General features: G+C 35.1%; 1 protein-coding gene across 1 annotated transcript; it reads right to left on the bottom strand.

The window, feature by feature from the left end:
- Nucleotides 1-8,551: 8,551 nt before the first annotated feature.
- nkx1-2 (NK1 homeobox 2) lies at nt 8,552-11,752 on the bottom strand. Its single transcript, XM_015385200.1, has 2 exons — nt 11,427-11,752; nt 8,552-9,214 (listed from the first exon to the last, which is right to left on the bottom strand). Exons 1-2 carry the CDS (start codon nt 11,596-11,598, stop codon nt 8,643-8,645), a joined length of 744 nt encoding a protein of 247 aa, XP_015240686.1. The 5' UTR covers nt 11,599-11,752; the 3' UTR covers nt 8,552-8,642.
- Nucleotides 11,753-12,887: the final 1,135 nt, after the last annotated feature.

The following is a 12,887-nucleotide window of genomic DNA, read 5'->3' as shown; positions in this document are numbered from 1 at the left end:
ATTATGGGCAGTCACAGTTTCCAGTAGCAGGGTCACAGTATCACATGTCATGAAAGAAAAAAAAAAACACTTCATAGTGCCTCAACTGCACTAAAGTCCTGGTGTAGTTATTTTACATGCAAAACATACATCAGACGACTCTAAAGGATTAAATAGCATAGAGTGTCACTCCACTTTAATGCTTCTGATAAGGATACTGGTGTACCAAAATGAGGTAGATAAGAAGGGAATGCCCACCAGGTTAATTGGTTGTTATTATGGGTTTGTCCTAATTGTCTTAATCCTATAAACATCACCTCCCCGGTGAAAAGGCCACAAAATGCATGTACTTCCTGCGGAGGATGAGGAGAGCCCACCTGCCTCATCCATCCTCACAACCTTCAACAGAAGCACCATAGAGAGCGTTCTGACCAGCTGTATCACTGTATGATGGTGAGCACAGCAGAGCTCATCGGGGCTCCTCTTCCCTCCGTAAAAGAGATTCCATCCCAGCACTGAATATGTCCTAACATCATCAATGTTCCCTTACACCCCCACCAGCAACTGTTCTCCCTGCTGCCCTCTGGGAGGAGGTTTCGCAGAATTTGATGCAGGTCCAGCAGATTCCGAAACAGCTTCTTCCCAAACGCAATCAGACAGCCAAATGTTGAAAAAACTTTAAATCACGTCACAGACTCTGCATCAAACTAACCATATCAATGTGTTTTTTTGCACCATGTTTTTTTCATACAAAGTTGTTATTTTGTATACATTCTGTCAGTACAAAATTACAATAAATGTTGTCTTGGTCTAAGTCAAAGGACTTGGCCCGCATAGACTGGGCCCTCAAAAACAATGAATGTCAAAAGTGACCAGCTGTGAATTGGGACAGTCTAGCCTTCAGCATTGTAGATATAGCTCTACCATGTGAAGCAAGTGGAGCCAATGCCTTTTTTTTATTATTATCTTTTAGACTGATATAAATTTATAAATAAAACTTTATCGAATGTGATCAAAAATCTAGCAAAAAAAATTATTAATGCCATAATTTTTTTATGACTTGTCATAAAGTCATAAAATAATGAATAAATAAAAAAGAAGGACAGCATATGCCATATGAGAGAAGGTAAAACCTATCAATTGCCGATGACCAGATGGAGATGCTTTCAAGATTCTGTATTTTAAAGATTTTCAAAGGTGAAAAATAATGATAAAATATATAAGCTTAGGGGTAATATTAAAAAAAATGTGCATTTGTGAATAAAGTATTTAATTTAAACAAAAGAGTTTATGATAATAGAATCTGATTTTTTATCCATAATTTTTAGTAATTACTGGGTAACCACTATTTGCTCCAATTTCTACCTATTTAATCCGAAAGAAAGTGCCAGTTTCAAAATTGTTGCAGGCATATGATAATTATATATTTCCTAATTAATACTCCAGGAGAGTTAATTAAAATTCTTTTTTCCATTCATTTTGAAGCTAAGCATTAATTTCAGCATAGACTACAACTAAATAATAAGTAACTAACTATCAAATAAAAGACAAATAAGCTGAAGATTAAAGTTTGAATTAAGCTCACTGAGTGATGTGTTTACCTTTTACAAAATAGGAAAACCCAGGTGCCAACAGATAATGCAAGTTATCAAGTGAAATCTTAAAGGAAAAAAAAAAAGTTGATTATTCAGTTTTAAAAAACTACATTCTCAGCTAAAAACATCTTAAACATTTATTTGTGTCACAGAAACCAACTTATAAAAGTTCACTCAAATTGGAAAGCTGGGCCACAAAGAATATATGGGACCCATCAAAAGAAGGAAAATGTCTGCCAATTTGAAAGCATCTTAGAAGTAATAGCGGATTGGGACAGCCTTTGCTATAGCACTGTGAGATAATCAGTTTACAGGAGGCAGCCCATGAATTGGGACACAACCCATGTGTGCACCTCATGGCTGCATCAACATATTGTAGCCCCGAGCTCCTGTTCCTTCAGCTTTCATGATTGAAAAGTAAGAACTCTGTCCAGGGTAGGGAAGGAAAAAAGACAAATGATATTTTAATGTTATACAAAGAAGAGTATTTTTTTATGTATAAACTGTCCAACAAAGCCCAAGCATTGAAATAAAACAGATGTCTTCAAAATCTCATAACAGCACACAGCGGGACAATGCAGCCCACATACTGTACAGTACGAAGAAAGAACTGGGTTTTCAAATATGCGGCAGAGGCGTAGGTGCAAAAACCTGAGCCTCTGCCATCTTGAGTTTTACAGTAACTCATTGGGACGGTGCCACCTTCTGTACTGCAGTCTGCACCCACATACTCAGTATAATTCAAAGCAGTTAAAATTTCATGTTGTTTATGCGTAGGCATCTTATTCTAGTTTTGCATACAAAATTAGGTATTTTTCTGTTTGTTTGTTCATTTGTTTTTGTTAGGTTGCAACTACATCACTGTTCCCAACAACCTCAATAAGTTGCTACACTGATGCTGATTTTTGCACAGTTTCTTTCCTAGTCAGTAAAATAACATGCAGCTGGCATTTTTTTGCACATCTCTGGTGTTGCTGCTATTTTTCACAAGTCTATTACTAATAAATGTCCACAGCTATTATTGATTTGTTTTTATTCTCCAGATACAGAGTATTTATATTGTAAAAAATACCGTACAGTACAATACTCTATTTATTTCATTAGTTTTTATTCTCCTTTCTCTTATTTTTATACACGTTTAGAAGTTGCACATTGTGTGTGCACTTCTACTACAACCTTTTGATGCTGTAACACCACCATTTCCCCAATGTGGGACAAAAAAGGTTTTTCTATTCTATTCTATTCCATTATATTCTATACAAATGTTTTACTTGCATGAGAGCAGAGTGAAACCACCTGAAATCCATCTGAAGAAGAAAGTTGTATGGTGCTCTTTTTGTCTAACATTATCATTCATAATCATCTAGGATATACCATCTAATTAAGCTAATTTGTTATATAAAAGTACTTTTTGAAACAAAAACCAGAAAACCAGTTTTATAAGTACTTGTTGTTTTTTTGTTTTTGTGGTTTTATGTAATATATTTCAATGTCCAATGTGTTTTCATTAGCTTTAAATGAAAATTCATCATAATAAACAGAAAGAAAGGCTTAAAATATTTTTCCATTTCCTATAATACAACAAAAGGAGACAGAAAATTTACTTTTCTTTCTTCATATTAGGAAAACTGTTGAACTTTTTTAGCAATTGATAGTACTGCCTTTTAAACTGTATTATTTGGGTCAAATGTTTTAAGTATTTGTCCAAAAGCTGCTCAAGTTTAAATTTCAAAAGCTGAGTCTCACAATTAAGGGTTAGAATTTCCTAACTATTTTAACAGAAAACAGATTCTGGGATCAAATGAAAATTTATATTAAGGAGTCTTAAACATCTTTACCATAGGTAATAGTGGATGAAGATGTACCATAATGAACTTTTAACAGTCCAAACCTGGTAATCATTAGAATATCTACGGCAAAATAAATTTAAAAAACTGTATGAAATAGATCTCTGTTAGTAAAAGAGTTTGAAACCAACAAGAACACAAAGTTATTTTCTTAATTTGAAACTGATTTCAGAGTAGTGGCCTGAAATAACATAGTATAAAGAAAATATTTACACAAGCTCCAATTCTAAAAGTAGCTTTGGCATTGACAATCAGTTAGAATTTCACAAAACAATTTGAGAGTAAAGACCAATACTGCTTTATGATGCTTTAGTGAGTTTTTGTAAAAGAAAGAGAAAGATTCAGGTTTGAAATCGAAATCTATTCATTTTGCACAATTTTAAGGAGTCAGACCAAATAATAATCCATATATCATGCATTTTTTAACTTTGACCTTACTTTTCTTTCTGTACAAAGTTTTGTTCTCCAGGAGATCTGTGGTCATCTAGGGGAGCCAATTCCCTGTAGACCACCAGGACTGAAGATAACATCCACACATACCAGGAAATTCTCAGCCTCTCTTTATTTATTCAAGTCTGCAACTCGGATAAGTACAGAGGACAGGGGCTGAAGATGGAATTTCCTCCCATACCAACGACCGCAAAGTTGTGCGGCCATTGGTAAGCTCCCCCACACCACCACACTCACACACTATAACACACACACCCACACACATTGGACACACTTTCCTGAAGGAGACTAATTAACCGAACCAACCCAATAAACAAAGGGACCAGTGTACAGCACAAAGACCCGTAAGTCACAACAATGGAGCAAACAAAGTCTACAAATTCACAGACAAGCATCACAGACCTGTTAGTGTACATGTCTCTGCCAAAACACTGAGGCATCAATTTGAAATAAGCTCCCTGTTAGCCACAAACAAAGTACCCCTCAAATACTAACACCAAACCATCCCATTGTCGTATCTGAGCTAGATGAAGCAAGAATTTTGGCTAGATCTTGGAGTATTGATCAAAGTGTTAAAAACTTCTTGAGGCAAGACATTGTGTGAAAACATCCTTGAACCAGACATGTATGTTTGGACCAGTATAAAACTGAGACATCCATTCGAGAGATTTCCATATATCGACAGCAGTGCTGATTGTTAGTTATTGAGATTTTTCAAAGATACAGATAAATATAGGTGGGAAAAGAAAAGAGGAAAACTGACCATTTGCTAGCCCCTCAGGCTAGCTTTGTTAGGTTTTGACTAGGGCTGAAATAATTCATTTGGATTAATAAAGTAATTGTCATCTAATTTATTAATCGATTCATTGTTAACTGGAATATAGAGACTGTGAAACATGACTTCAGCTAACAGAGCAACCCATTGGGATACTAATTATATCAAAATTGTAAAAAAAAAAAAAAAAAAAAAAACATTTTGAATTCAAGATTAAAAAAAAGATTTCATTTGTCAATATGCTCTATCTATAACTCCTCCAGTGGACTCCTCAAGTCAGGCCCTCCATCGAAAGTATGCTCACCGCTTATTTACAAATAAACATCTGAAAATTGAGGCATGCGTTTTGGATTCGGCCCATTTTAAACTGACACTTGAATAAAATCCACCAACACTGACTTTTTCAGTATTCAAAGAGATATTCAGTAAGTGTTTTGGACAATTCAGTATAAGTATTAAATAAAATCCACCTGGTGTGTAAAAAAAGCTCCAGCTGTCTGAAAGTCTGATAAACAAATGGCATAATAAAAAAGTGATATTCCACAAAACACTTAAAGCTATAACTGAAACCAAAGACAGTTATGCAAAGTATTGACCAACCAAATTTTCAGAATGGTATTTGTTTTGTTTTACTTGTCTTTTTCCAGATCTTCTTGTATTTCCCATTCAAAGTTACATTTTTCTTTGATCTGTTGCATCTCTTTAAATCTCAGTAAAATATGCACTTTATGCACATCTGTCCTGCTTGTTTGTAAACGCAGAAGAAAAAAATTAGATTATATTAAAAGTAAGAATAGAAGCAGCCCCATCTTGTGGTTGTATTATAAAAGTGCATATTTTATCAAGTGGAGAAAAGGCGAACAGTATGTTCACTGTGCTTTGTCATGCTTAAAACCGATACAGAAAAATGTTTGAAAATCTACAAATTCATGGTACTTTACAAGATAAACTGAGCTTATATCTACAGACCTGTATTTAACACATCACCTTTGTACTGTCTTGTGTAGCCTTTCTCTTTTATAGATAACTTTTTCATTGGCTGCAGAGATACTCACTTTTAAATAAACCGTCAAGAACCTCAAAGCCTGTATTCATATGTTCATACCAGAAGCAGTGTTTTAGGATAAAATGTAAAAATTGAACAAAACTTTTTTAAAGAATAGAATAGAAAATCTCTTTGTCCCACAATGGGGAAATTCTGGTGTTTACAGCAGCAAAAAGATGATAGAAAAAATTGTCACACAATTGTGGACCTTAGAAAAGTGAAATGTTAAAAAATAAACAAATGAAATACTGTACTGTAAAGTGTTTTAACAATATTTAAAAAAAAAAATCTGCACCTGCAGAATAAATAACCAATATACAGCTATTGACATTTTCACAAAAGTTGATGTTTGAAAATAGCAGCAACATAAGATATGTGCAAAATGACAGCAGCATGTTATTTAACTGACTAAGATAGAAACTGTGCAATTAATATAACAACTTATTTAGGTTGTTGGGAGCAGTGATGATTATAAAGTCTAAAAGCTGCTGGGGGGAAGGATCTGTGATAACGCTCCCTGGTGCATCTAGGGTGCAGCAGTCTTTTACTGATGGAGCTCTCCAGTTCTGCAACAGCTTCATGCAAAGGTGGGAGACATTATCCAACAGAGATGGTAATTTAGTTAGGACCCTTTTGTTTTCCACCTCCTGCACTGAGTCTAGATGGCATCCAATCACAGAGCTGGCCTTCCTGATCAGCTGATCCAGCTGTCTTGTCTTAGCTACAGATAAGCCACTGCTCCAACAGACAGCTCCATAGAAGATGACTGATGCCACCACAGAGTCATAGGTCTTTATGAGCGCTCCCTGAACTCGCAAAGACCTCAGATGATATCTCAGTCCACTTTGTTCTCCTCATACGATATTGATTGTATTTTTATTTTTGCAATTATGAACCATTTAAAAGAATAAATCACAGAATTTCTCTTTGCTATGGCATTTTATTAGAAAAACATTACATTGCTTCAATTTATCATATTTGTACAATTCTAATATGAGTTTTCATGTTTTTAGAGACATTTGTGAACATTTTTCAAAGGTTGTCCCTCATAGGATTAATTGGAACAATTACAGGAAATGAGTTTCACTAGTTTTTATTGGCTTCACACAGTTTTTAGCTCCACTTGTCAACAATGACCCGGGTAAAATTTTAGTGCTGGCTGGTTAACTTATTAGTCCGCTCAAGCAACCAGAATATTTTTATGGATTTATTTTTTCAGACATGGAATTACAGTTTGCAGTTATATTACAAACCGGCACGTAAGATTTCCGTTTTAACAAAGCAATGCAAAGTAGAAAAAAATCAAACAATGAAAATTTTAAAAAAAGTTGTGTATAATTTTTAAAATTCTAAATAGAAGACAAAACGCTACAGTAAAATACAAATAATTAAGCATTTTTAGCAGGCAGAGTTACATTTAACTTAATCATTCTAAAACAAATTGTCACATTACTTCATTTAACTGTGAGAAAAGGACTGATTACAAATGAGTAATTGTGGGTCATGATGGTTCTAATTACAGTGAATATGGTGTCTGATGAGCTAGGTAAAATCAGAGACTGATGGACACCGGTAGGCAGCCAATCAAAGCAGACCAAGCAAAGAGCATGGCAAACACATCAGCAACCATCAACTGCAATGTCATACGTTACATATAAAGTTCACAACTTACAGCTTTCAAACTTAGTAGACGATCAGTGTAGAAACAATATTTCACAATGCTTTTTGGCCAACCTTAAAGCATCTTAAAATAAAGGATAAAAAGCATAATATTTGCTCTTTTTGTCTTCAGAACCACTGCAGTTCTTCCTAAAAGAAGAATAGAGTAGAAGCAGAATCTCAGAGATATATTTCTTGTTTCACAACTACAGTATCCCACAGGATGGATAGTTGCTGATTGTGGAGGGCAGTGCAGTAAATCAAATTTCTATGTTCAAATAAGCAGATGTTTAATGTTTTATGAAAATGGGCTGAAAATAACCAAAAGATGAGGAATACTCCGTATTGATAAAGGATTAGATGTGGTCTGTAACCATCCAGGCTGTCATATAATGATGAAATCAAAAACAACATCAGCATGAAATGAACAGACATGCACTTTGTTTACTGACCCTACAGAAACATCAGACAAAGCAAAATATATCTGTTTTGGTCTAATTTTAGTGAGACTTTCTGAACTGTAAATGTTTATATATTCCTGGATGACAGGAAAAAGACCATCTATTAACTGATCTGCACATGTGGGTTGTTTGAGCTTGCTGGAGCTGTCCTATAGAGATCAGATCAGTTTGATTAATTCCTCTCTGACATATAAACTCAAAACTACTGCTTTTCATTTGATATTTTCTTTTTTCTGGCCCTTAATTTGACATATTGTTTTATGCGAAAATGCTCTTGTTTCTGAAATATTCAGTTCAGCTTGTGAGTTGCCAACTGACATATTTTAAGTAAGAACATGCATTTCTTGCCTAAAATAAATGTAATAGGTTCCCTAAAGCAGAAAGTTAATGTATTCAAAATCTAGTCAGGGGTCTTTCTGCATGGAGCCTACATGTAAACAAGTGCATGCATGGTTGTTAGTCCTATGTGCTCCTAGTGTTTCCCCTTTTAAAGACTTGTTAGCTGTCAAGGGTGCATTCTCTCCTGGTTTTAAATAAATAGAAAATTACCACCAAATGAAAAGGAAAGCTATGCAAAGGATCATTTCATACTTGCAAAACTTGCTTCTAAAATGTTTTAACAGCTTTTAAAATCCCATGGGTAACAAAAATTAACTTAAAATAATAATTTAAAAAAACTTGAGTGACTGAACGAATAAATACATTGATGAATGAATAACTGAATGAATGAATGAATGAATGAATGAATGAATGAATGAATGAATGAATGAATGAATGACAATAAAATTACTTAGAGAACTTAAAAATGTGCTGAAAGTCTGGATAGTTTAGTCAGTGAAAGTAAGTCGGTTGGACGAATCCACTTGGCATAAAAGGATGCAGAAGCCCCCCAGTGGTTGAAAGCGGAACACCACCAGCTGTGTGAAAGATCACACTCCCAGAGCTAAAGTTAGAGAAAGTTTGGTGAAAGGCGCCTGAGCCTGAGCCACAGGAGGATGGGTTTGGGCTCACGCTGACCAGGGAGCTGGAGCCGGTCTGTAAGCTGCTCTCCGCTCCAGGATTCTGTTTTTTCCACTTAGTCCTCCTGTTCTGGAACCAGATTTTAACCTGCGTTTCGGTCAGACTCAGGGACAGGGCCAGGTTTAGTCTCTCGCAGACGGACAGGTACCGGGTAGCGCGGAACTTGTTCTCCAGAGCTACAAGCTGCTCATATGTGAAGGCTGTCCTCGCGCGTCGCGGTTTGGCGCACGCGTGGTCTGCGCGCCGCCGCTTGTGGGGCGATGGGTCCTGCGGGGTGTCTGCTGTCTTCCTGTCTGAGTTCTCATGCTCGCTGGAGGAACAGGTTAGAATGGGATCACGAAGGGTCGTTGGATGGCTGGAGTCCTCATCTCCCGTTTCCTCTCCTGTCAAAACAACAAATAAACGCTTTACTGAAGCGATGCCACAGAAGCAAAGACAATGGATGCTGACCTGTTGGATGAATTGATTGAATCTTCTAGATGGCTTATTAAGTTCTATCTATCCATCCATACGCGTTTTCCTTTTGCCTTTAAAAGCATGTATAATCTTATTAAAACAACTTTGTCGGTTTTAGTCATATGGAAATCAAAAAATCATTGATAAAAAAAAATATCATCCAAAAAAGCAGCGAAAATAAACTCTAGTTTCTATTTAGGAGGAATAGATTCTCAAGTACTGAACATCCTGGAAATATAAGTAACATAAATTATTAGCAGCTTTCTTTTATAACTTTGAGGTAAAATAATATTGTGTTAAATATTTTTTTTTTCAATTTTTTTTTTTTTTTGCAAAAAAAAATAAAATAAAATAAAATATGGAAACATTGAGCAGGTAGGTCTCATGTAGTTTTTATTTGATAAATCTTTAGAATAATATCCAATTTAGTTTCCAGTTTTGAAAGCTTTTGTCAATCACATCTGATTTAGTTGAAGTTATTTTCAAACGAAATGGCTTTAACTACTGTATGACTTAACTATTGGGGTTTAGCCTTCTGTTACAAAACACAGTTTCAGAGAACATCCATGATTTCTAGGAAGAAAATAACATGATACAAAAAATATGTTGTATTGTGCATACACTGAGTTTTTTGATTAATTCATGCATTTAGAAAAACATTGTCTTTGTATAGTAAGCAGCTGTGGATAAAGACTGATTAAGTGGTGACCTTGCTGAATCTTAAAAATCTGGCAAGTCAATAACACATTTAAAATTCAAAGTGCTGAATAAACCATGAAACACACAAAAAAACACTTAGCACTTGCCTTGTAGAAGAGAAATAATGTTTAAATACGATGTTATGACTATGATCTCATTCTCACTGGCTTAGGTTACTTTCTAAATTGTATGCATGCCTCAAAATGTTCATCAAACTCCTAAACACTAAACCTCCATGTGCATTCCTTTGTTTATAGTGTTATAGTTATTCAATAAATATTTATTTATTCATTTGTATCTAATTAGTTATCCTTTCTTTATATTTTTTTTAAGTTTTTGTATAGTTAAAATACAGAAGAAAAGCAAATAAATCAGCTTTTGTTTTTGTTTATTTGTTTTTATTTACCAATAAGTATGGATTTAACTTTTACATGTGAATCTATCAATACTACATATTTGGTGTATTTGAATAAGCTTATAGTTTTATTTTATAAAAAACGACTTTTATATTGTTCATTCATTAAATCTTTTCTAAAAAGAGGCCCCGACTTAGGCCCGTGGTGCTGAAGAACAGCTCCTACATGTCAGAAATCTGTCAAACCCCTGCTTTAAACTTGACATTTCCATATTGCAGATATATTTACATTAGTTATCTTTATAATTGACTTAACTATAATAAAAAAATATATAGGCCAACACGTTATCTGAGAGATTATTTATTTAGATCAGAGGTTGTTGGAGCGGAAAGGAGCATTTAGAGGAGAAGGAAGACTTGGTCACTAATCCCTAAATAATTTATAAAGCGCCTGGCGCTTCAAATGTAATGTTGCGGAAAGAAATCCCGTCTAAATCCAGCTTCGCCACCTCAGCCGTGACGTGCTAATGGAGTTTCATATTTGCTGTGTGGATCGATAAATGTCATCTATTTAAAAGGAAGTTTTAATCGAACGATATTTAGGATCAGACATGGATGGGGTGTGAGGTTTGTACCTGCAAGGTGCTGGAGGGAGATATGCAGGAAGCAGTAATGGGATATCGATCAAAGCGCGCAGAAGCATCCTCAATGGGACGATTTAAACAATTATCTGGCTTGCCTGTCCCGGTGCCAATCACAGGCGGGGGCTCTGGGAGCAAGCCTTTGTGGCTTCCCCCAAAGGAAACGCAGCTTTAGAAATTAAGGGAAGGTCATCCAGAGATGACTGCAAATCTGATAGCAAATCTCAGGTTCAATACATTTCATTTTCGAAACTCAGGTGCTTTATTTCATTGATTTCATTTTTATTTATTCTACATTTCTTTGCGTTAGAGCCCACTTTTAAATCTGGATGCCTCTGTGAGTTTGAGTGTTTTAAAATTAAAATATTCGCATCATTAGAAGAATAAAAAGCAGCATTTATGATGTAAAAATATTAGTCAAGTTACAGTTTAAGTTTTCTGTACCTGTGTGCTCATCTCTCGCCGCCTCGCTGTCCCATTCCAAACTTGTTCCCTCTGCATCCGGCGCAGTAAACTTCTCCTCAGCAACTGGAAGTTCGTTTGCTCTTTTGCTGTTAAATTTGTTTGGATCCAATATATCAGCTATAGAAAATGAAATCTTATGGTTAGACATCATTGTCGCTTCCAAAGTATCATCATCAGTTCACAGTTTGAGATGCAATAGCAGAACAAGCGGTTGCTGTGCGCAATGACGCACGTGGTTCTAATCCAGCAAATTCAACTGAATGGAGGTTTGAAGCAGCTCTTCCATCAATGTGCAGACTCCTCTCCCCTCTGCCTCTTTCTTCTGTCTCCTAGCGTGAATAAAATGACCGTTGTCAGTCTTTAAAGCTTCTGAGCCCACCCCCAATTCTCTCACACGTGACACAAACACTATTAGTGTTTCACACGACCACCTAATGGTCTCACGGCGTCCAATGATAATCACCCATATCATTAAACTCAATAATTGACGAGCTGCATGTTAATTGGGCGCAGATGGCATCTGATTCATTAGAAATCGCCCTGTCATTGTGGTTTGTTTTCTGTTTTAAGCGTTACAGGATAAACAGAGATTTATTTCACTGACTAAGGTAAAAATATGCTCTTAAATAATAAACCCAGCTTTGTGTTCATTAAAACAGCAGATATGGGACTTGTTTTTTTTCTAAGACGACCAATTATACTGAATTAATTCAGATAAATCCGAACCAACTTTAAAAGTTTTTATAGTCCTTGTATATTTAAATGGCACACTGGTTATTGTTAAGTATGAATTGCAAAATGAAAGTGAGAAAATGGATTGCCTTATAGTGTTAAACAACATTTATTTTCAATACAAACTCACTGTTCATTTGCAAGGGAAGATGATCAACCATGTCACTTATTAAAATTATGAAACAACTATTAAACACCATGAACATAAGGATAACAATAAATTACCTAAGCTAATGTAACTTATGTTGCTTTAAGAACTCTTCATAGAGCTTTTGTTATTGTTTTTTTGACAATAATGTTTTTTTGATTAGATCAGGACCAGGCACATGGTCGTAGTCCTGTTAAAAACATGAATACAGTCATATTGTACCATGAAAAACATCCCATACCTTTTAAAGTATTTTACATTTCATCATACTTTGACCAGAGACCTAAATGATGAGGACTACCTGTACAAAAAATTTTTGGAAAATTATAGTTATTTTAACAGATGTAAACAAAATAAAATATATATATATAAATAACTTTTGGATTTAGATATTCTGTTAACATGAGCCTAAATGTACTTATTTGCCTATGTTCATGAGGCTGTATGATGAGAAACTAGTATTTTACATCATCCTTACTCATTATCTTACAGATAAAACATTATAAAGGCAACACTACAGAATAAGGTGTAGGTTACGGCTGCCACTAACAATCATTTTG

This window comes from Cyprinodon variegatus, unplaced genomic scaffold (genome assembly GCF_000732505.1).
Source record: "Cyprinodon variegatus isolate N-32 unplaced genomic scaffold, C_variegatus-1.0 Scaffold333, whole genome shotgun sequence".
NCBI classification, from domain to species: Eukaryota; Metazoa; Chordata; class Actinopteri; order Cyprinodontiformes; family Cyprinodontidae; genus Cyprinodon; species Cyprinodon variegatus.
The sequence above is the reverse complement of the archived record's forward strand: the minus strand, read 5'-3'. Positions and strand labels throughout refer to the sequence as shown.

Excerpts from the sequence above, each read along its gene's own strand:
- nkx1-2 (XM_015385200.1), bottom strand. The coding sequence starts at position 11,598 with ATGATGTCTAACCATAAGATTTCATTTTCTATAGCTGATATATTGGAT. Across the intron at positions 9,215-11,426 it reads GGCGAGAGATGAGCACACAG|GAGAGGAAACGGGAGATGAG; the intron begins GTACAGAAAACT and ends TTGTTTTGACAG.